Source organism: Telmatherina bonti, assembly GCF_933228915.1.
Source record: "Telmatherina bonti genome assembly, chromosome: 18".
NCBI classification, from domain to species: Eukaryota; Metazoa; Chordata; class Actinopteri; order Atheriniformes; family Telmatherinidae; genus Telmatherina; species Telmatherina bonti.
In genome coordinates, this window is record NC_136616.1 from 11,364,241 (window position 1) to 11,388,532 (window position 24,292).

The 24,292-nt window shown below is 41.1% G+C and overlaps 1 protein-coding gene across 1 annotated transcript in view; it reads right to left on the bottom strand.

Moving 5' to 3' along the window:
* Positions 1-2,589: 2,589 nt before the first annotated feature.
* Positions 2,590-24,292, bottom strand: part of arhgap36 (Rho GTPase activating protein 36) — a 101,728-nt gene continuing 80,025 nt past the window's right edge. Inside the window, exons 4-12 of the mRNA XM_079257390.1 lie at positions 21,964-22,277; positions 15,549-15,753; positions 15,337-15,392; positions 12,116-12,266; positions 11,844-11,992; positions 10,824-10,994; positions 10,613-10,701; positions 10,310-10,536; positions 2,590-6,282 (exon numbers count right to left, since the gene is read on the bottom strand). Coding sequence (XP_079113516.1) covers positions 5,969-6,282; positions 10,310-10,536; positions 10,613-10,701; positions 10,824-10,994; positions 11,844-11,992; positions 12,116-12,266; positions 15,337-15,392; positions 15,549-15,753; positions 21,964-22,277 — 1,676 coding nt within the window. The 3' untranslated portion in view covers positions 2,590-5,968. The remainder of the gene's footprint in view (positions 6,283-10,309; positions 10,537-10,612; positions 10,702-10,823; positions 10,995-11,843; positions 11,993-12,115; positions 12,267-15,336; positions 15,393-15,548; positions 15,754-21,963; positions 22,278-24,292) is intronic.

Consider the following 24,292-nt stretch of genomic DNA (forward strand, 5'->3'; position numbering starts at 1 on the left):
TAAAAAGGGAATTGGGAAGTGTTTTTCTTTATCAGGCTCATAAAGAACTGCTGCCAGCTGATTGGTGTTGTAGAAAGATGAACACGATGAAAGGTAAGAATTTCTCATTTCTAAATCTGAAACCTTTTTTCTGCTCTTTTGATTTGTGACTGATCAGTTTTCTGACAAGGGAATGAATAAAAGTTTGGATTCACCTCCACACTAAGTCAGTATATCTGACAGGGTCCACGTTTGTTTTTGCCGTCGTCCATCCCTGCTGTTGTGTTTATTAGTGATGCCAGGTCAAAAAAATAATCTCCCATCTCCCTCTGAACTGTGTTTAAACACTGACCGACATTTGTTCATGGATACCTCCACAACCACCTGGATCTATGACTACCTCACAAACAGACCACAGTTTGTGAGACTGAAAGGTTGTGTGTCTGAGATGGAGGTCAGCAGCACTGGTGCACCACAAGGAACTGTACTCTGGTCATTCCTCTTCACTCTGTACACCTCAGACTTCCAGTACAAAGTCCTGTCATCTGCAGAAATACTCTGAAAACTTTGCAGTTGTGGGGTGTATCAGGGATGGACAAGAAGCAGAGTACTGGTCAGTCAGTTTGTTAAATGGTGCGGTAACAACCGTCACCCACCATATTAAATACCAGCAAAACAAAAGAGATGATTGTTGACTTCAGGAGGAAGAAGAATAAACAAAGCACTGTTTCCATCCTGGGAGAGGAGGTGGAGGTGGTGGAGGAATACAAGTATCTTGGAGTTCAGCTGGACAACAAACTGGACTGGAAATGCAACACTGACTACATCTACAAGAAAGGTCAGAGCAGACTCTACTTCTTAAGAAAGCTGAGATGGTTTAACGTCTGCACCAAGATGTTGCTTATCTTCTATAAGTCTGTTGTGGAGAGAGCAGTCAGCTTTGCAGCATCTGCTGGGGTAGTAGCATCAGAACCAGAGACTTGAAGAGAATCAACAAACTGATCCAGAAAGCTGGTTCTGTGCTTGGAGTAACTCTGGAGCTGCTGGAGCTGATTGTCCAAAGAAGAATGCTGCACAAGCTGATGAAGATGATGGAGGATTCTTCACACCCTCTCCACAACACAGTGATGAAACAACAAAGTGTGTTCAATGAGAGGCTTCTTCAGGTCCGATGTAAGACTGAAAGATACAGAAGATCATTCCTGCCAGCAGCCATCAGCCTCCGGAACAAAACCTCCTCAAATTAATTATATACAACAATATTGAATTTCCCTTTGGGGATTAATAAAGTATTTTTCATTTCATTCATTTGCAGCACTAAACACCATCGTTTCTCACTGAACATTGTGAAAATGATTTGGTATTCTGCAAACATCAGGAATCCTCATGTAAATGTTGGCTGAACAGGAATGTGGGCTTGTCAGTCTGGAGGTAATGAGAGTTGACACGGGTTTCCTCTGAGATGGAGGATGAAGACCAGAGGCAGACGGGTCTGTTGTCGGTCAGTTTGATGAGTCTGAATGCCACATGTCAGCTAAAATAGTTGTTCTACTGTGTTTTATGGGATTTACTTCAACATTTCCCCTCACCAGCTCTGGGAAGAGCTGAATTATTCTGCCTGGGATCATACCTGACATGTGGAACTAAAGGCCTCAAACGAACCAAGAAAGCATCTCCCACACCTCACACAACCAGGAGCAGGATGTATCCCTGCTTTCATGATCTTTCTCCCTAACTCTGACCTTTCTATATAAACCTGCAGCTGAAATGGAGACCAGCAACGTTTTTCCACCTTCTGTTGTCCAGTTTTGGTGAGTCTGTGTGAATTTCAGCCTCCGTTTCTGGTTCCACTCTGGTGGGCACCCAGTGCGGTTTTCTGCTGCTGAACCACATGCGGCATAAAGCTGGACATGTTGTGAGTTCAGAGATGCTATTCTGAATGTCTTGGTTGGAGCCAGTGGCTGTTTAAGTTTCCTGTTGCCATCCCATCATCCCCAGTTTCCTATAAACCAGAAAATCCCTGTAAATCAGCAGTTAATGAAACACTCAGACCAACAACCAACCAATCCACATTCTGTCACTTCTATCTCCTTTCTTCCTCATTCTGATGGTCAGTTTGACCTTCACCAAGTCATCTTGACCACGTCTGCCTGACTAAATGTGTAGTTGCCATTTGATTGGCTGATTGTGATAACATGCGAACTAAACCTGCAACCAAACGGTGTTTTTGGATCCAACAGTGTCTGATTGGAGCAGGGGGTCCTTTGAAAACCCTCCAGTGTTTAACAGAAGCAGCTGAAATGAAAAGCTTTCTGCTTTCATGAGATCACCTTCCCAGGAGGTTTTGTTCTCGTCTTCCGACGCTCGTTTCTCTGCCAAAAGCTCGACCTTAACTCCCAGAAACCCTCAGAACAATGACTCAGCGCGTTCATCTCACAATCAACACCAAGCAGTTACACAAAAGGCAGGCTGACATTTATTTCTTTGCAACAGCGGTTTAAAACACTTTAATGGGCTTTACAATGATACAGAAAACTGGCAAAAAAAAAAAAAGAAAAGAAAAAGAAAAAAAAAAGGAAAGAAAACTGAGCTTGGTTTCTCCGAGGAGAAGAAAATGATAATTATAACACATTCAGACGCCGAAGTGAATGATAAACTGTTCAGTTTGTTTGTGCAGAACACGTTGGGACAAGGTGGTAAAAAATATGTACAAAAGAAGGAATCTCAGCAGCTTTACAGGTGCTAGTTGTTTGGCACTATTTCCAAACCTAAGATAGACGTCTGGTAGATGCTGCCCTCCTGCGACGAAAGGAGCCGGACTCACTAAAAGCTTCTCTTCTCGTAAAATATAGAAGATTTTCAATACAAAAGGTGGCAGTCGAGTTAAACACATAAGCCAGTAAAATATTATAACATCTGAAGTTTATGTTTTCTCATTTTTGTTTCCATTCACTTTTCTGTTTCGAGTTGTTTCGACGGCTGGGAGTGACTGGGTTCAGAAAGCGGCCCTGGCTCTTTAAGATGTGAGACACAAAACAATCACAAAGACTGCTGGGACCTAAAAGAAGCTAAAAGGTTTCATATTTTACATTTATTAACTTGTTTTTGATCGAAACGAAGCCAAACTGCAGAGGCAGTGGATGAAAAAATGTCCCGTTCTTCACAATGTTGCCTCCGTTTATTCAATTTGCTGTTTTTATTTATTCCGGCTCTTTTAGATTTATGTGAATGGGGCTGTGCATATGGATTAACAGGCAGAAAATACACCAGAATTAGCAAAATGCTAATTTCCGTCCAGAAAACACAGAACTTTGCTTAAAAAAACAAGAATATGATACGATCTGAGGTCCCAGCCGGGATGCGGTCTGAACCACGCCGACACCTTCATTCTTGTGTTTTTCAGTCATTCTTTCGTAGCTCTGCTGTAAAGTTTGGAAACATTTTAGTGCCGTATGGTCCAGTTTGAGCCAAGCTTCAGGCATCAGACAGGTGGTCTCACATATAACTGGAGGATATCTGGGAGTCCAGGTCCACGTTGCTGCATAACAAGCCCGAGCCATCAGCCCTCCACCACAACTGGATCGAGGTGTTTAAGCTTATATTCCGTGTTTGCGCTCCTCCGTACCGAAACATCTCCGCTTTGGGCTCATCTGTCCACAGGAGATGCTTCCAGAAGCTTCGCAGTTTCTTCAGATGTACACACTTAACCTATTAAATCTAATGAGTTAAGTGTGTCCAAACTTTTGATTGTTAGTGTAAATCCATGCAGACTTTCTCCTGCACCCCCTCCCAACGTGTTCGTGTTCAGCCTTTAGGAAGATACTGAGGCCTGGACTCTCATCTGCTGTTGGTTTATTTAATATTTCTCTGATAATTATTCTGATCTTGGAGTAAAAAATCTTCCATCCTCTGCTGGGAAGATTCCAGCCGTGTCGGACGTTTTCCACCTGTTTGTGTCTCTCTCTCCTTAGAGAGCGATTGATTAGAAACAGTTTGGAAAGGACCTTATAACCTTCCCACATTAATACATCCGTATTTGCTTCTCTAAAATCACTGCAGATGTCTTTCCTCCTTGGCGTTGTCATCATGCTCCTGACCATTAAACAGCTGAAACATCTGCTTTCAGGAAGGTGCATTGATCAGTGATCAGTCAGATGGATCTGATCAGCAGCACGTGGCTGCAGCTTCCAGCTTCCACAGGTATGAAACACACACGACTGGACTTGGTTTTTCACACACTGTTTCTGTGTTTTGATCATAGACCGTATGATGAAAGATGGACGGAGCCTTAAAAGTGAGGCAGTGTATAAAACTGCAGTTCCCCCTTCATCCACTAGGAGCTGCGAAACAGAGCAAATCCCCATAGACTCCCATGTTAAAAAGACCAACTTCACAGCAGACATAAACATGTTTACAGCCTGGTTCAAAAATCCATTTTTGGTTTAATAGTTCAGGTTTACCTTCATGACAACTGTCGGGGGAGTGGATTTTTTTCTAACTCGCCCGTTTAAAAGTAATTTAATCTCGAAGTTCGGCATATTTAGGGGCGTGTCCTTTTGATTGACAGGTACCCAATCTCCCGCTTCAAGTAAGAAGAATGTAGAAAAACTGCAGTTTTTAGCCGGTTAACAACGTGACTTAGCTTTAGCCCGCTAACCTCTGTTAGCTTGTTAGCTGCTGTTATCTCCAGGTTAGCTCGGTTAGCTTTTAGCTACAGAAAGCTTGGAGTTCGCTCGATGTCAGTCATCCACCATGACGCTCACAGCCTCTCTCAGCTCCACCTCTTTGCCTATATTTGTATTTTTAGGCAAGACGACGTGCATGCCCCTGCCAACTTGGCGATGGTAGGAACCGCCCACCGAGCTTTAATTCAGCTCTTCAGAAACCTACGGGTGACGTCACAGAGGCTCTGTCCATCTTTTTATATACAGTCTATGGTTTTAACTCAAGTTTCGCAAGATAAATGATTCGCATGTAACATGTTACCGTTGAGGTTGTGTTTAAACTCCGTCTTTATACATAAAACTTTAGAACAAAAAGAGGATACATTTGTCTTTTGTTCATGTTTACATGACTTGTCGTAGCGACAAATGCAGAACAAAAAGGAGGATAATGACCGTTCTGATAGGAGCTGGCTTGGAGATATAGATGCTTACTGACTAGTTCCACCATCATACCACAGTTTTTAACTAACCGTCTCTCTTTACCTTCGAACCAAACACAGATTCCCCTCAAACAGGGGATTATTCACTAACCAAATGCTCTGGTAAACAGCAACACCTTCATATCTAATGGCCATCTACTGTGCAACCCTGTGCAGCCATCGCTTCTTTCTTTCACACATCCTCTGGCAAGAGTTTTGTGTGTCTTGCTGTAAACTTTAATATTAAAACACATTGAAGGTTGTAGTGTGTGAGCAGAGGAGCTGGAGAAACTTTACTTCCTGCGTCATTTTAGAGGTTTTTAGGTGAAAATTGGCAAAAAAAAAATTTGGTTAATAGGTTCAGCCAGGAACTAGCCAGGAGACCTTCATGGCTCCTTGAACCCTCTCTACGAGGTGAGCGGACCTTAAAGACAATCTGAAACTAAAGTTTAGATGAAGAGTTAGCAGAGGTTTAACAATGCAGCAGGTAGAACAGACAAGGAAAACGTCTGCGTGTAAAATAAACACAACATGTACACCGGTATTAGTAGTGCATCAGATGACCTTAAAGACTTTTTTTTTTGTCCTTTATGACACATTCACACAGAGTCGGAGTGAATTTCATCTTTGATTTTCTGCATCATCCATCCAAGCAGTCCTGGCGATGTGTTGCAGAGGAGCCGAACACTGTGGGAAATTCCAGCCTCCACTGGGATGGAAAGTCAGGAAGAAACTTCCGATTCACCCAAACCACCGCTTGTTTTGAGGGAAATCTGACCTTAAAGCAACACAACACGTGCACAAATGGTTTTCCCTTCACTCCCCTCTTCCTTTTCTCGTTGTGCATCATACCATCGTCTCAGAGCTCGACCCTTTCCCAGTGAAGAAGTCCCAGAAATTAGAGGCCGGTGACGGTTTGCTGTCCTCCTGCGGCACCTGCCTCACCCAGATGCTGCTCTCAGTGGAGCCGCTGAGACTGGAGCAGCTTCCCCTGCTGCCCAGAGTGAAGCTCAGAGCCGACCCCAGGGCCCCCCGGCGCTCCTGCTGCTCCCCGTCCTGACCGTGGAGTCTCGACGACGAGGACTGGGCCAGGCTGAGCAGATTGTGGTGGGAGTGGAACTGACGCATGTGACGGATGGATTTCCCTGGAGGAACCTCACCTGGAGGAAGAAAAACAGAATCTGCATCACTTCGGCGGCAGCTTCAAGTTACCATTTCTCACCACCAGATGGTGCTGTTGCCTCGTTCATCACCTCCTGCTTTCACTGATTCACAACTACCTTCTACTATCAGAATAACCAGTAAAAAAACACAGTTTTAAACTGGTTTCTGCACCAGTTTTAAACTGGTTTCTTCACCAGTTTTAAACTGGTTTCTCCACCAGTTTTAAACTGGTTTCTCCACCAGTTTTAAACTGGTTCTGTACCAGTTTTAAACTGGTTCTGCACCAGTTTTAAACTGGTTTCTCCACCAGTTTTAAACTGGTTCTGCACCAGTTTTAAACTGGTTTCTTCACCAGTTTTAAACTGGTTTCTTCACCAGTTTTAAACTGGTTCTGTACCAGTTTTAAACTGGTTTCTCCACCAGTTTTAAACTGGTTCTGCACCAGTTTTAAACTGGTTTCTCCACCAGTTTTAAACTGGTTCTGTACCAGTTTTAAACTGGTTCTGCACGAGTTTTGAACTGGTTCTGCACCAGTTTTAAACTGGTTCTGCACCAGTTTTAAACTGGTTTCTCCACCAGTTTTAAACTGGTTCTGTACCAGTTTTAAACTGGTTTCTGCACGAGTTTTGAACTGGTTCTGCACCAGTTTTAAACTGGTTTCTGCACCAGTTTTAAACTGGATTCTGCACCAGTTTTGAACTGGTTCTGCACCAGTTTAAAACTGGTTTCTGCACTGCTATGCAGCAGTTTTAAATGACTCCTTGTTTCTTTACGTAAAACAGGAAAGTGATGCAGAAATCAAGTGAAAAATAGAAACTTCTCTCATTTAGATCCAACTCTGAACTTTTTTTTAATTATTATTATTTTGATTTAGTCTTTTCCAGCATTTCAGCAGCAGAATGATGGTCTGGATGCTGTTTTCTGCTAAGCAAATTTACTTTGCCAAGGGGAACATTATGGATATAATGGTGCTGTCGCTCCATTGAACTTCTGGTTTCTTATTTTATTTTTTAAAATTTATTTTGCATAATTGTTTGCCTTCCAGAGTTTGTGTTGCTAAACCGGACCGGAGAGGATAGAAGAGGGACAGAAAGAGAACCAAAAAGAACAGAGAAAACACCTCATAGAGAGAAACCTACATACATATACATATACACTCATACACACCTGCCTACATACACACATATACATACCCAACTCTGCACTTTTTCAATGTTTTACTTCTTTGTTCAGCACTTTGCTGCAGCTGGCGTTGTGTTAAAGCGCTCTAAATAAAGTTGACGTAGTTTATGAGGCGATAAGGTTTGTACCGTTCTCATCAGCATCTTTATTCTTCAACATAAAATTATCTTGTATTTCTTTCACTAATCTTCAGGAGGCTTTTCCAGTCTTTGTGAAGGACTTTCCAAAGCACCTCTTTGAATATTTTCTGCTTTTTTTGATCCTGCTTTTCCAGTTTCCTCTCTGTTTAAAAGATATTGCGCTTCGTTGGACCTTTTTCCTCCCCTCTCCACTCCCAGGTGGCCAGTTAGATTGGATGCTCCCATGGATGGCTGCGTCTACACTACGCCGTGCTGAGACACCCCTCATCCAACCCCACCTCATGTATTTTCCTCATGTTGTGACTGTCTGATTATGTGCTTTATTGTGTTGACGTGTGTTTTTTTGTCGCATCTGTACCATTCACCCCATTGAGGCAGTGTAGAGATACTGCTGCCTCAGTCTGCCTGGTCCTGTGAATGATGTCTACGATTTCATAGGCTGTACTGGAATTCATTTCTTTGTGCTGGGACGCTGATTTAATAACAAAGAATCTGATTCTGATTTACTTTTTCTTTAGGGATCTCCTGTTGGTGAAAGAAAAATAAAACTGATTTTACGTCTCTTGCTGTGTTTTGTTAGATGCAGTTGTAGAAACTTACTGCTTGTATGTGTGTGAGATGCTACGTCTGCTAACAAATTGCAAAAAGTAAATATTTAGAAGAAAGAAACATTTGGAAATGACATGGAAGGATGGTTAATTGGAACATAACACATCGCAGTTATTGGCGACATAAGACTTTTAACAAAGTATCTCCGCAATTTTTAAAAAAAATTTCCAGTTATTGGACACCTAGCAGGTCACAACTGCAGAAGTTACTGCAGAAGTTTTAGACCTCTACAAGCGTTTCATGAAAACCTCCTTTAGCTCAAAGTTATACATGGTAATTTTTACTGCAAGATAAACACAAACTACTGTAAAAAGAGACAAACTGTGATCCACAGAGCAATGTTGGCAGGAAACTCACTTCCCAAACACGTTTAACAAGATATTACTATAAAGAATTTCAATTAAAAAAATTATTACATATAAGATTTCCATCACATTAAATTACTAGTATATATTATATAAATAATAAAGTACGATGGGTCACATGGCTGGAGTTATAACTATAGACGGAATTTATTGATGCTTTAATAGAATGTATAAAAATGCATTGTTTTGATTTATTGTTGGGTGTGCATCCGCTGCAACAGTTGTTTAGAGGTGATTTGGTGTTAAACTGTCGTTTAGAGGTGATTTGGTGGTAAACGGTCATTTAGAGGTGATTTGGTGGTAAACGGTCGTTTAGAGGTGATTTGGTGGTAAACGGTCGTTTAGAGGTGATTTGGTGGTAAACGGTCATTTAGAGGTGATTTGGTGTTAAAAGGTCGTTTAGTTGTGATTTGGTGTTAAAAGGTCGTTTAGAGGTGATTTGGTGTTAAACAGTCGTTTAGAGGTGATTTGGTGGTAAACTGTCGTTTAGTTGTGATTTGGTGGTAAAAGGTCGTTTAGTTGTGATTTGGTGTTAAAAGGTCGTTTAGTTGTGATTTGGTGTTAAAAGGTCGTTTAGAGGTGATTTGGTGTTAAACAGTCGTTTAGAGGTGATTTGGTGTTAAACTGTCGTTTAGAGGTGATTTGGTGTTAAAAGGTCGTTTAGAGGTGATTTGGTGTTAAACAGTCGTTTAGAGGTGATTTGGTGTTAAAAGGTCGTTTAGAGGTGATTTGGTGGTAAACAGTCGTTTAGAGGTGATTTGGTGTTAAAAGGTCGTTTAGAGGTGATTTGGTGTTAAAAGGTCGTTTAGAGGTGATTTGGTGGTAAACTGTCGTTTAGAGGTGATTTCGTGTTAAAAGGTCGTTTAGAGGTGATTTGGTGTTAAAAGGTCGTTTAGAGGTGATTTCGTGTTAAACTGTCGTTCAGAGGTGATTTGGTGTTAAAAGGTCGTTTAGAGGTGATTTGGTGGTAAACAGTCGTTTAGAGGTGATTTGGTGGTAAACTGTCGTTCAGAGGTGATTTGGTGTTAAACGGTCGTTTAGAGGTGATTTGGTGTTAAAAGGTCGTTTAGAGGTGATTTGGTGTTAAAAGGTCGTTTAAAGGTGATTTGGTGTTAAAAGGTCGTTTAGAGGTGATTTGGTGTTAAACAGTCGTTTAGAGGTGATTTGGTGTTAAAAGGTCGTTTAGAGGTGATTTGGTGGTAAACAGTCGTTTAGAGGTGATTTGGTGTTAAAAGGTCGTTTAGAGGTGATTTGGTGTTAAAAGGTCGTTTAGAGGTGATTTGGTGGTAAACTGTCGTTCAGAGGTGATTTGGTGTTAAACGGTCGTTTAGAGGTGATTTGGTGTTAAAAGGTCGTTTAGAGGTGATTTGGTGTTAAAAGGTCGTTTAAAGGTGACTTGGTGTTAAAAGGTCGTTTAGAGGTGATTTGGTGGTAAACAGTCGTTTAGAGGTGATTTGGTGTTAAAAGGTCGTTTAAAGGTGATTTGGTGTTAAAAGGTCGTTTAGAGGTGATTTGGTGTTAAAAGGTCGTTTAGAGGTGATTTGGTGGTAAACAGTCGTTTAGAGGTGATTTGGTGGTAAACAGTCGTTTAAAGGTGATTTGGTGTTAAAAGGTCGTTTAGAGGTGATTTGGTGGTAAACAGTCGTTTAGAGGTGAAGGCTGCTACAACATCAGCCTTTATACGTATTTAAAGCCACAGTTTGGTGGAGCAGCAACAATGCAGGTACCGTATCTTGTCTCCTGGCGCTTCCTGTTCTGGTTCAGCTTCAGGACATTGAGGAAGACCTCGCTGGTCAGGCTGCCTTCACCACCATTCCTGTCTGGGGGGAAAAGCGGTGAGGGGGGTTCAAGTGGGGACAGACTTCCACTGGAGGCTCCCACTGAGTCCAGAGATGCCCCCGTGTCCCGACGACCCCCCGACTCGCTGTTGGTGTCCACTGTCAGGTGACTGCCGCTGTGGAGATGCAGAAACATGGTGGATTACTGGTTTTACTGGTGTTCTTTACCACAGCAGCAGATCTGCTGCTTACCTGAGTTTCCTCCGGAGCAGGTAGTCGATGACGTCCGGGTCGGTCTGGATCAGACTCATCAGGACCTCCTGCTGCAGGTCTGCAGACACCTGCAGGAACATCCAGACATCATTAAAACTGGTTCAGATTTCCACCAGCTGGGCTCAAAATGGCGACAAACAGATGTTTGTCAGACTGGTTAGTGGAGACGACGACGCACGACCCGCCGTACCGTGAAGAGCCTCCGGTGATTCTGTATGAGCACCAGCGTGACGCTGATGATCGCCGTGCTGTCCTCGATCCCCATCGCATGAGGACTGACGTCTCCACCGCGTTCCCTCTGAAGCAGGTTGGGCCCGAAGATCACCGCCAGGTTTGCAGCTGTCATCTTGTTGCCAGGGATCTGAACAGAGAGGAAGAGGAGGAGGAAGCAGAGTTTCTGTTTATAAGTGTTTTTTTTTCTCCTGACACAAAGCGGCCCAGCTTCAAGCAGAACATGAGCGATTAAACTCCTCCATTAACTCTTCCAAGTCATTTCAATGCTGGAGATCAGTAACAAAAGATGATATTTAATAATGTTTTAAGCTGATATTTACTAATTCTTTGTTCAAAACATGAAAACGTTGCACTGACAAGAGCACATTTAGTACAAAGAGTTTGGCGGGAAAGTTGGTGATTCTTTTTGTAGAAAACTCAATTTTACGTTTGGATGGTAATTATTCCTGGAAATAAAGGTTCATTACCACATAAACCTTCATAATGTGTGTTTTGATGTGCTTCTTGGGAGATTTATATATCTGTGATGTTGCATCTGCTTCACTAACGCTACATAACAGGAAGTGGGGGTCAGCCGACCTGCATATGGAAATTTATTTCTGGAAACCCCTTGAGATGTTGCATCTCGTTTGCAAAGCGGACCAACATAACACAAAGCACAAACATAACAGTATTTCACACATAATACAACAAGAGTAAAATATGACACTGTGTGAATAAATACCTCAAATGGTCTTTTCAGTTTTTATTTTGCTGTTCTAAACCAGCTTGACCAGATGGGCAGCGAAGCTCAGCAGTGATCAAAATCTTAGCAAAAATGCCAAAATATCCTAAAATCTAGTCAACATTTTATGATACAACAAATTTCTACAACTGTTCGTCCCTAAACTGCATCCTAGAAGACATTACAGATGCAGCCATGTCCACCAAACGGAGCCGCACTGCTAATGGATGGGTAAAGCAGAGAGCGACCCACCTCCTCATTGTTGGTTCCTATGGTGTCCTGGGCGAAGCTCTGCACGGTGTGTAACAAAGAGAGGAGGCGCAGCAGCGTGTCGCAGTTGCAGGGCGGGAGGAGGTAGAGGAGATGCTGAAGATACTGCAGCTGGTCTGCTCCTCTCAGCACTGCATAAGGAGAGGAGGAAGAGGAGGTTTGTCTGGTGTCTGGTTTGTTTACTGACATCTCGGAGCAACTGAATGCAGCTATGGGGTGTAAAGAGGTGTGTATGTGTGTGTGTGTGTGCATACGGTTGGCGTGCAGGAATGCAGGGTAAAGCTCTCGGGGCAGCAGGGGATCAGGCATGTCCCTCAAGAACTCTTTGAGCAGCGCCGCCACGTCGTGCACGCTGTGCTCCTCGTCCAGCTGGATGTCCACCCCCATGTCGAAGTCATCACGCAGCTGAGGAGCAAACATACAAACACACACACCAACATGAACAGGCCATAAATACAGCAAGTCACCGGAGGGAAAAGAGATTCCCAGATAGAAACGCGGTTGGCGTAGGCTGTCACAGGGGTTGTGCAGGGGCCATTCCCCCCACTGTTAACCCCCCTACCCCACCTAATGGACATCATTTCTGAATAACAGGATATCACACTTCAGCAGCTTGAAGATTGTTCTTATTTTCCAGCATCCAGGGGAGTAACAGGAAACACTGGACAGTCTCATTGCCTCCGGTGTTTCAGGGAAATTGAGTGGAAGAATCCCTCTCGGACTGGAGGACAAAAAGCTTCAAAATAAACGCTTAATATGAACACTGACAGTTAAATTGTTCTGGATATGTGGCAAAGTTTAATAAAGCCTAGTGTTAGTTTAGAAAAAGTCTTTAAGCTGGGCAGCTTGCATGGATGTGCAAATATTCAGCTTCCAGATGGAGACGCGTCTGGTGAGTTCGTTTGTTCAACAACAAAGACTAAATCATCCATCTTTTTAAACATGACAGCAACATTTCCCGATTTACTACTATATCACTCTGGCAGGATGGATGGATGGATGGGTGGATTAATGCGGGACAGATGGATGGATGGATGATGGATGGATTAATGCAGGATGGATTATGGATGGGTGGAGGGAGGGAGAGAGGGAGGGACGGATGGATGGATGGAGAGAGGGAGGGACAGATGGATGGATGGGTGGATTAATGTGGGATGGATGGATGGATGGATGGGTGGGTGGGTGGGTGGAGGGATGGAGGGACAGATGGATGGATGGATGGATGGATGGATGGATGGATGGATGGATGGAGGGACTGATGGATGGATAGATGGATGGATGGATGGATGGATGGAAGGATGGATGGATGGATGGACTGATGATTAGGGATGGATGGATGGATGGATGGGTGGGTGGATGGGTGGAGGGAGGGAGGGAGGGAGGGAGGGATGGATGGATGGAGGGACAGATTGATGGATGGATAGATGGATTGATTGATGGATGGATGGATGGATGGATGGGTGGATAAATGGAAGGATGGATGGATGGATAGATAAATGGTTGGATGGAAGGATGGATGGACTGATGATGAGGGATGGATGGGTGGATGGGTGGAGGGAGGGAGGGAGGGAGGGAGGGGGGGATGGATGGATGGAGGGACAGATTGATGGATGGATAGATGGATTGATTGATGGATGGATGGATGGGTGGATAAATGGAAGGATGGATGGATGGATAGATAAATGGTTGGATGGAAGGATGGATGGACTGATGATGAGGGATGGATGGGTGGATGGGTGGAGGGAGGGAGGGAGGGAGGGGGGGATGGATGGATGGAGGGACAGATTGATGGATGGATAGATGGATTGATTGATGGATGGATGGATGGGTGGATAAATGGAAGGATGGATGGATGGATAGATAAATGGTTGGATGGAAGGATGGATGGATGGATGGACTGATGATGAGGGATGGATGGAAGGATGGATGGATGGATGGACTGATGATTAGGGATGGATGGATGGATGGGTGGATGGGTGGAGGGAGGGAGGGAGGGAGGGATGGATGGATGGAGGGACAGATTGATGGATGGATAGATGGATTGATTGATGGATGGATGGAAGGATGGATGGATGGGTGGATAAATGGAAGGATGGATGGATGGATAGATAAATGGTTGGATGGATGGATGGATGGGTGGATAGATGGATAAATGGTTGGATGGAAGGATGGATGGATGGATGGACTGATGATGAGGGATGGATGGATGGATGGATGGATAGATGGATAAATGGTTGGATGGAGGGAGGGACAGATGGATGAGGGAACTGAACTTATGGATGGATGAATGATTGATGGACGGTTGGACGGACATCTTGAATCTGTATGCTGTAAAGTTTTGTCAGTCTGATAGATGGTAGCAGATAAAGAACTGAGGTGAACTTCGCTGGTTAAACAACTTCAAGGCAGAACTTCCCACATATCGTATTTCTGTTTTTTCAGCATTCTGAGACACAATGTACCGGAAAGTCTGAAACTGGTGGAATGCCTGATAGGAAAAATAAAAAATTCCCTGTTCTTTGTTAAAAGAATAGTTTGTTAATTCATGACAGAATCTCAAGACGACATTTCCTTTTGAATCTTGATGAGAAACTTTTAAAGTTTTAGGAAAATCATCACCAGGCAGTCAACAGAAGCCCAGCTTCTCTTAACTTACTGTTATCAATTCAGACACATTGCAAATATTACCAATACAACAAAAGCAGCATTGTCAAAGTCAACTTAATCCTCTTGTAATTTAGAGAAAACAGAACTCATTATCTGACTTATAAGACTAGTTAGTGTGTGGTTATCTGATAAAACGGCCAACATCTTCAGATAGTGAGGGAACTGAACTTATTTTTGGCTTTGTAAGTGTGACATAATGGAATAATAAACTTTGGTATGTTAAAGGAATAATTGCAAGACTTTTTGGCTTGCAAGTCAGAGGGTTGGAACAGGGACCCTCAACCCTGGTTCTCAAGGACTAGTCTAGAGATTTCCCAGCTGCAAATTAGTGGGTAACTAGCGGACTTGTGCAAGGCCTAAGATCAAGGCCTGCACAAGTCTGAGTTCTCAACCATCGAAGGACCAAACCCAAACATTCAGGATGTTTCCAGGAAATAGACCACAAAAATGAAATGAAATGAAATTGATTGGATTGGAATGGAATGGAATTGAATTGAGGACTTCCAGTTTCCAAGTTTCTAATGAGAACATATTAAACTGGTGATATTTAATAGTAGATGGCACAAATGTATGCATTAAATAACAGCTGGGTAATTATTTGTGATTATATATCAAATATATATTAAAAATTCAAATAAAATCTTGTAGTTTCAGTTGCATATTTGTAAAAATATTTGCTTTTTGTTTGGCACTACATTGAACTTTTAGCATATGACTTGACCATTTCTGATGAGGCCATTTCATTCAGTTGTCTTCTTCAATTTTTGCATGGTCATCAGTTTCATTGGTCAAGAATTAAAGTACTCACCTGTCGCACTCTCTTCTTGGAGCTCCCGACTCGGAAAATGCCGACAGTCTGAAGTCCTGGGGGACGACACAACTTCCATGTTATACTCATTTATGTCTGTTTACATCGACACAGAGAGTTCAGTCTGAAACCAGGAACTGAAAACTAAAAGGTTTGGCTTGAAACTGTGTCAGTGTTTTTGGGGCGATTCCAGGTGACACAGGGACTCGTACCGTGGGTCTCGATGTGACTGCAACACCTCTCCAACACCCGAGGCACCTGTCTGTAGATGGGGTTGAGGCTGAGCTTGGTCTGCGTCCTTCCCTCCGAGGATGATTTCTTCAGCTCCAGCTCGGCCGGATGGGAGAGCTGCAGCGCCTCCAGCAGGCGGGACTGACTCTCTACCAGGTCGGAGATGGAATCCACCGACAGACCACCCTGCATGCCCCAGAAATATCACCCATTTTAAAGTATGTTCAACACATTTTCAGAAAACTATATTCCCCCACAAAAAACTTTTTAAAACACAAGCATTTTACACAATTACTGTCTGTATTTACATGTCTGAACATGTACATCACATACATCATGTGGCATATTAATACACAGTCATTCTTATTTACTGGGAAAATAGAATCATCTTTGCACAGTAAAATAGTTTTAATTTATAAAATGCTCCACTACACAGGATTTACAGCAGCTTTAATCCTGTTTGGGAACCACTGAACTAATTATCTTTGGTGAACCAACACATTTCATTAGATACTTCATGAAGTTGCATTTCTCAGTATTTTATATCAAGACTGACAGACATTTGAGTTTTAGATGGAATTTTATTTACTTATACTTAATGGAAAATCTACCGTTAACATTTAAGTTCAGGTTTCTACATGTAAATATACCCTAAATGCTTCTGGACAGAATCTGATCCTTTCTGTGCAAAGTAAACTCCACATCTTATGGAAAATACTAAACACTAAGACATGGATACGACAAAAAGCAAAGACAAATAAGTTGTTCAGAGAGAGAGAATAGGAGGAAGGAAAAAAGTTGAGAGCAGATGAGAGAGCTACTAAAGTAAATAACAAGGAGACGGTGGCAGCTGAAAGTGGAAAACTTGCAGCAGCCAGCAGAACACACAGATCGGCCTGCATCGCTCATCTTGTCGTTTCCATCCAACTAGTATCAAAGGTGCTGAAAATGAATCCAGCTGTGATATAAATCACTGTCTCTGACCTGCACATGGTTTCTGGAGGAACATCAAGCGTCTGACGAATTTCCTTCAGTAAGCACAGTCCAGCAAATTATCTCAGGAATGAAACAGTATTTACGCTATTTACACCAACACAGCAACAGCAAACTTCTCATCCCACATTGGCTGTTGGTTGAAATAAAGCCCCCCAAAAAATGAATTACAATATACATACTAAGCTTTATAATGATAAATCCAAAGTAACAATGGCTAAATGTGTTTTTAAACTGGGGTTGTGCTGATTAAAACCTGTTCTAGGTGTTCCAAATGCTGTATATGCCACCAGTGAAACATACAACAAAACTTGAAGAATCTGAAATGTCCCTTTAAAGACAAATTACGTAACTTTTTGATCTTTAAACTCAGCGTCCCAGACTTGTTTGATGACACAGGGACATCTATCATGTCCATTTTTACAGCCGCTGCTGCACAGCAGCATAATGAGGCTGAAAAACAACTTTCACGTCCGTAACATGACATGACATGCTTCATGGCATTTTAAGGAACTGGCTGTTTTGAACAAACAGCATGCTGATTCAGCAAAGAAACACAAGCAGATTAAAAGAGCGAAAGGGACAAAACAAGCGTCATTGTAAGATCATCTTTTGCTGGCTGGCGAGAGCTAACAGGTCAGGTAGGATGCAAGATGGATGCTGAATTAGTCGTCAGTAGGGGGCACCTGACCGGGAAAATGGCACAGGTTCAGTAGTGTGTCTTTAAAATGAGTCTGAAATAATATATAAAGCATCTACTGCCATTAAATCTGAAATTATTTCAAAGCTGCAAGCTTTGAATGCTGTAACCCTCTGATTTAATAGCCTGTCATCTATCTTGCTTGAAATCTTCATATTCAACGTGTAAGACACAAATAGCTCCAGTAGGGGGTGTTGGACCTCGCAAAAATCTGCATCCCATCATTCAAAAATATCTTCACTGCCATGTTCCCTCCATCACCAACCTTGGTCCCGTCATTTGTTTCAGCTTTGCTGCTTCTGTGTACATTATCTGTCACTGCTCCTGACAAGTCGCAGTACTACACGAATAGCTGCTGCTCCCTCCGTCTGTCAGCAACTCCATTTGTGTGTTGTCAGCTTTATAAACAAAGAGCTGCTACAGCCCAGAGATCTGTAAGCAAATGAGTCTGATTTAGCTTGAAGAGGATGGGAAAGAAAAGTTTTTTCCATTGGCTTTCTGTGCTGTTAGCATGTAGCCACTGCTGTTCTGCTATAGCTAGTGCTGTTATGTTTGTAAATGTCACTAATGATATTTAATGCAAATCAAATAATTTATTCTTCTGCTATGGTGATGCCGTGTAATCAGCCTGCAGCCAATTTAGCAGCATTTCAAAGCTGTGATTGAGTCTTTGAGTTGAAGAGTCGTATTATGCTAATAGTTGTGCATTTTTATCATGGGAGAGTTCAAACAAATGAGAGCGTCACTCATTTCCCCAACACGAATATAACTGCTAAAACCCAAGTCAAATTAATTTGTCTATGAATCCTTTATCCATTCGTTACAATGTATGATTTTCGATTGAAGTGATGGAGATACGATTCTACAACCCATGTTGCCGGCACGGGGGGATTTAGTGCCATTTAGTGTTAAAGTGGGTAATTACATTTAGCTGAAGAGCAGGAGACAAAGCTTGCTACAATTTTTGGTGCTTTTGGATTGGCTCCAATAAAATATAATAATAATAAATAAATAATAGTAAATAAATGAATAAAAATAATAATGAATAAATAATAATAATTGGCTCCAATAATAATAATAATAATAACTCCAATGAGGATGGAGATAACCAACTACATCATAAGGAAGCCAAAGACAAGCTCTGATAAGTTCCTCTCTCATTCAGTGGAAAATGTGGTTCACACCCAGTCATGCATGGGTAAAAACACTACAGTAGAATGCAGTAAAACCGGTTTAATTTAGAAAAATACTATGATATATAATCCTGCGAAACATACAAATGTGATCCTCCACACACTGCTTACAAACTGAGCTCAGATGGTGTTGGGAAGGAAACTCTGGAAAGACTGCTGATGATTTGACTTATTTGACTATGTGGTTATTTAGTAAATGGTTGCAGATTCTTCTGTATGTCTATTTAAACACCCACAGAGGTATTTAAACACTTTATGCTCACTGCTTTTCTGGCTTTTGATAGTTTGAATAATAGTAGTAGTGACTAGAGTAGCGACTTTCAGATCCATCTTGGAGGTTTTTCCCATGCATATTCTCTATGCAATGTGAGACGCCATGATGGTGAATCTTGTCCCATTTCAAGCCATCTGTGACAGAATACTGAATTAAAAACGTGATGACATTTCAGGTTCAGTAATAAGGTTTTGAGATTCCTTCTGCTCTTCTCAGCACTGATGAAAACATCTCAAATGCATTTGGTAATTACTGTAAATAGAAAATGTGCCAAGATGGTTGTAGTGCTGAAATACTCCAGGCTGCAGTCGCGGTTGCTTTTTCTGTCATTACATAAAGGTTGTTTCTGCAACTCTGACTGCAGATATAACGTCTGACGATATTTTTCCTGCAATAAAGAATCAGAAAGTGATGAAAAGAGAGTGGCTTGAAAAAACAAACCTCTCTCCGGGCTATACATCAACCCCACACGCACTCTGATGACGAACATCCTTTCATGCTACATTTCTTCTGTCAGGTTCCAACTTAGGGACAGACACCGCACATTTCTGGATTACAGATTCAGACTGCTATATTACTTTTAAAAAATATTTAACAAACTGCCTGGAAGTAGGCTGCAGCGTATGATAAACTTCATATTTTGATGCTGACATGTTTTTGTTAAAGCTCAATTTTGAGCACTTCTTACTCGACCTCACAGCTGCCTTTCTGACCAAGTACTTCTTCTATGGTATTTATTGAAGAATTGCGTTTTACACAGTATATTATTGATGCTTTTCTCTTTTCCAACTCTTTTCAAAACTATAGAACTGATCATTCAATCATTAGTAACAAAGACAATCATCTGTCTATTTCTATCAAATGTCAGGACTGTGGGTACATGTAGGTATTACTGACATTGGGTCTTATGAGGTACACTTAAGAGCTGTTTCAGGTTTTATTATCTTTCTGAACAGCTACAATAATGCTTATTACAGTTTAACAAAACAACTGGCTTCAGATCAGTATTGAAAACAATAATGTTAGGTACAATGGCCTCAGACAGAAAGGGTTCACACATCTGGGGAAAGGCCAGCACAAGCTGGATTTTCCAAGGAAATTAAAAATAAATCTGTGTAAACAAATGAAAAAAAGGTTGTAAAAATGTTTACAGCTGAAGATGCAGTCAGAGATTAACTTTCTGAACTGTGAAGGCCTTACATACACTAGGCTTTCTCTGTGCTTCATATTGCAGAAAAGAAATGCCTTTCCAGATGGTTTTTGGCTTTTTATTAACATCCAAGTCTCTTCTTATGTAAATCCAGACACAAATAACCACTGAGTGATTACACAGGTAATACAAACAATAGCTGCGAAAACATTTAAGTCTGGAAAGTTGCAGTTGGGCAATAAGGGCAATAAACCTTTCAAAGCAAGATTGAAGCTTAATGACTCAAAGTCACATTTCACTTGCAACAAAGAGAAAACCAGTGATTTGTTATGAGCATTGTTGTGCTGGTTACTGAAAGAAAAATGACGTGTTACAGTTACTTCATTCTTAAACTTTATTTTTAGACCGAAAAGCAACTAAGTTAGTGGTATAATGTGACTTGTTTGTTACTTTTAAAAGAACACTCTTCAAAGGACTCCCATTAATATTCTTATATAACTTAATTGGTGTTTTTTGAAATGCTAACCTTCATTTTTCAACATGAATTTATTTAATTGAGACCAGCAGATGATTTGAAGTGATAAATAAAAACTAATACAACAGTTTTTCAAGAAGTAAATCTGCAGGTAAACTTTGCAGTACTGCCCATGTGTGCTGCATCACCTCTGCAAACAATACAAGCACGAAGCTGCTGGCCAAAATGATTAATTTAGCTAGTTGCAGAAATATGCTACTGACGCTAACTGAGTTACTTTAATTAAATGGGATCATGTTACTGTATTAGTTACTAACTAAAATAACAGCATTGCAGTAATGCATTAAAGTAAACAGTTACTGAAAGAAATAATTACCTCAGGACCCACAGTTAGTCTTTTTTTTTCTTCTTCTTTTTTTAAATTAACCCTTTAACTGTCACACTAACAAAAAGGCCAGAGCAAAATGTTTCTCTGTGTTGTTCTGTTTGCTTTGGACAAGAACAAACAGAATAAATATTTTCTAGCAAATAGTTGAGATATTAAAAAGAAGTTAGTTATAATGTAACAACACTGAAATGGTTAAAATTTGAAACAGTAGTGTTATAACAAACACTTAGTTTGGGCGGTTCCTACCATCGCCATCTTGACAGGAGCATGTGTGTCGTCTCGCCCGGAAAATACAAATATGGGCAAAGAGGTGGAGCTACGAGTGGGGGCTGTAAGCGTCATGGTGGATGATTGACATTGAGCGAACTCCGCTGCCTGTAGCTAAGAGCTAACCGAGCTAACCCTGGGATAACAGGAGCTAACCAGCTAACAGAGGTAAGCGGGCTAAAGCTAAGTCACGTTGTTAACTGGCTAAAAACTGCGGTTGTTCTGCGTTCTTCTTACTTGAGAGTGGGAGATTGGGTACCCGTCAATCAAAAGGACACACCCCTAAATATGCCGAATTTTGAGATTAAATTACTTTTAAATGGGCGAGTTAGAAAGAAATTCACTCCTCCCCACAGTTGTCATAAAGGTAAACCTGACCTATTAAAACTAAAATGGATTTTTTAACCAGACTGTAAACATGTTTATTTCTGCAGTGAAGTTGGTCTTTTTAACATGGGAGTCTATGGGAATTTGCTCTGTTTTGGAACTCCTAGTGGATGAAGGGGGAACTGCAGTTTTATGCACTTCCGCATAAGCTTTACTTTTTAATGCTGAAAGTTGAGGCTTGTTGTTTCCATAATTTTCTTTTAAAACAAATTCATTTTTTGTTTAGTTTGTTAGTATGCTTAATATGTGTTCCCCCATATGTTTTGTAACTGTTCTGATCAGCCAGTATTTAAGTTCCCCTTTGTTTCTTGTTTGTTAGTTGGTTTTGTTATGTTGATTCTTTTACCTCATCTGTTAATTTAGTCATTTTAGGACTTTGATTTAGCTTTTTGCTTAGTTGACCTCCCTTTAAATGTCTTATTCCTTTACATTGTTTTGGGCAAATAAAACCCTTTTCTTATGAAGCCACCTGTGTTCCTCTTCCTTTGCCGGCTTGGTCCCTCACATGGAGTTCTACCATTTTTTCATTGGTCGGTGCTTTAAAGGGTGAATCAAGTGAACAGACTCACCCTCCTCTGTCCTCTGCTGGTATTATCCAGAAATGTCGGAGACAGTGGTTTGTTCTGGGTATCAAAAACTGGTGCGGGAGCCACTGAGTTTGAAGATGGTGAGCCTGGACCTCCTCCTGTGAGTGATGAGGAGCTGACTAGAGGCTTGTTCCCATTGAAGAACTGTCTCTTCTCTGCTCTAAAATGCAGGATACTGGCCTCCAGGTCTAGACAGTCGCGCCTGCTCTCCTTCAGGGCATCCTGCCGCAGCTTGTAGGCTCTGTCATTGGCAATGACCTGGGACAGCGGGATGCCAAACGCCTTGGGTGCAGATTCTGGGAAAGAAGGAAAAGAGTTATTTCACACTAAAATAATCAGGAATGAGGTGAGAAAAAGATCCATCTGATAAAATACTAATTAGAGAATGAATTTCTTAACTTGGTCTTTTCAAAGAAATTTCGATCATGAATTGAGTGGAAAAAATTAGTAGTAGTAGTCTTTTAAGTATACCACTGTGTTATGCAGTTCCATTGCAACAGATATTTCAACCACTTTTACAGCTGAATATGAAATATAAACAAAGAATATCAAAACATCAAAACAATTTGAAATTTTCTGTTCCCCCTTAATCCCATTCAATGTTGTAGTGGGTTTCAGTAGGCCCCCAAGGCGTACAGGAGTCCCCCCCAAAGAGTACAAGGAGTGTGATGTTAGTTAAGGCCATGTCTAAACAGAGGTGAACTGAAGTGTATTAACTTAAGTTTTCATTTTGGTTTTATTCACATGGAGCCGGTGTTCTGGGAGCCTGAAAACAGAAACTTTAAAACCCTTTCAGTAACGAGACATGTCTGAAAAATGCCTATATGCAGATGATTCGCCCCTATTTCCGCCCAACATAAGATTACCTTCAGACTATTTGCTGTTTGAACAGATCCATAACAGCAGATTTTCTTATGATCCAGCAGAAGATATTCTAGTTACAGCTTGGCAAATGTATGTCCTCGTAACCTCACAAAGAAATTTGGCTATGCAGCTGTCGACATAAGAGAGACAGCAATAGATAATAGCTAGCAAAACGATCCGAAGAGAACAGTTATATTGAATTATCTGATGGCTGAGTGTGTTTATCGACTTGTACAAAGCCCCAGTCTTACTCTATCTACAATGACAGCAAAGCTGTCAGCTCGCCTGCTAGTTTCCCGCATATGGTCAATTCAATTCAAGGAGACGTATGTTTCCACAGGTCAAGACTTAAGCACAGTCAGACAAAGCAAGTGCCTTGCAGGAAGTCATAAAAATGCCATTACTTTCATTACTGACAATGTTTGCAGCTCACTGATGTCTTAGTTTCCAGGGACTTAACACATTCTGCAGATTTTAAGGCTTGTAAAACAATAAAGACTAATGTGACGTTATAGCAAACTTGTTAACTTGTGATCACAGTGATCTTACAAAAGATTAGAGGTTTAAGTTGACAAGTAGTATAAGAATAGACAGAATGGACAGAGAGGAGTTAAGAGCGGGATAATCCTGTTAGAGCCGCCACAGCTGAGAGCCAGACATCACACTCACAGTGATACTGGCTTATTGCAGATGCAGACACGAGTGAGGTACATGTCATCACAGAAGCTGCATGGTCATCAGCTGAATCTGCAAATCCAACACTGTTACATCACATTTTCAACAGCTTACACCCTGATCTGACTAAATACATCATTAGAATTCAATTAGAGAAAAATAATATGGACCTTAATGCCTAAAAATCAACAATCTATTCAGCATTAGTGAAGTAATGTGTAAGAAAAACAAGCTATCATTACCAAAAACCTTTGTAGCTGTATATGATGCAATGTCTAACCTTTTCATTTATGGTAATGTTTTTGCTTTTTAAAAAAAAGTTGGCTTTCATACTTAAAATGCGAATTTTTACTTTATGATTAAATTACTGCCTTGGACATCCAACTAAAATAACAGACACATTTGAACATGTTATGCAAATACTTGGACTGGTAGCTATTTGGTTGCCAACCTTGGGATTGGGATTGTGTGTGTACAGGATTGTCAACCTGTACACACACATACACACACATGTATATATATATATATGTGTATATATATATATATATACATATATATATATATATATATATATATATATATATATATATATATATATATATATATATATATATATATATATATATAGATAGATATATATAGATATAGATATGTACACACACTATTCACAAAAAGTTAGGGATATTCAGCTTTTGGGTGAAATTTCACAACGAGCCTAAAATGCATTCAAACCTGTACAGGTGAACTTAATGTGATCTTCTCTAAGCTTTTA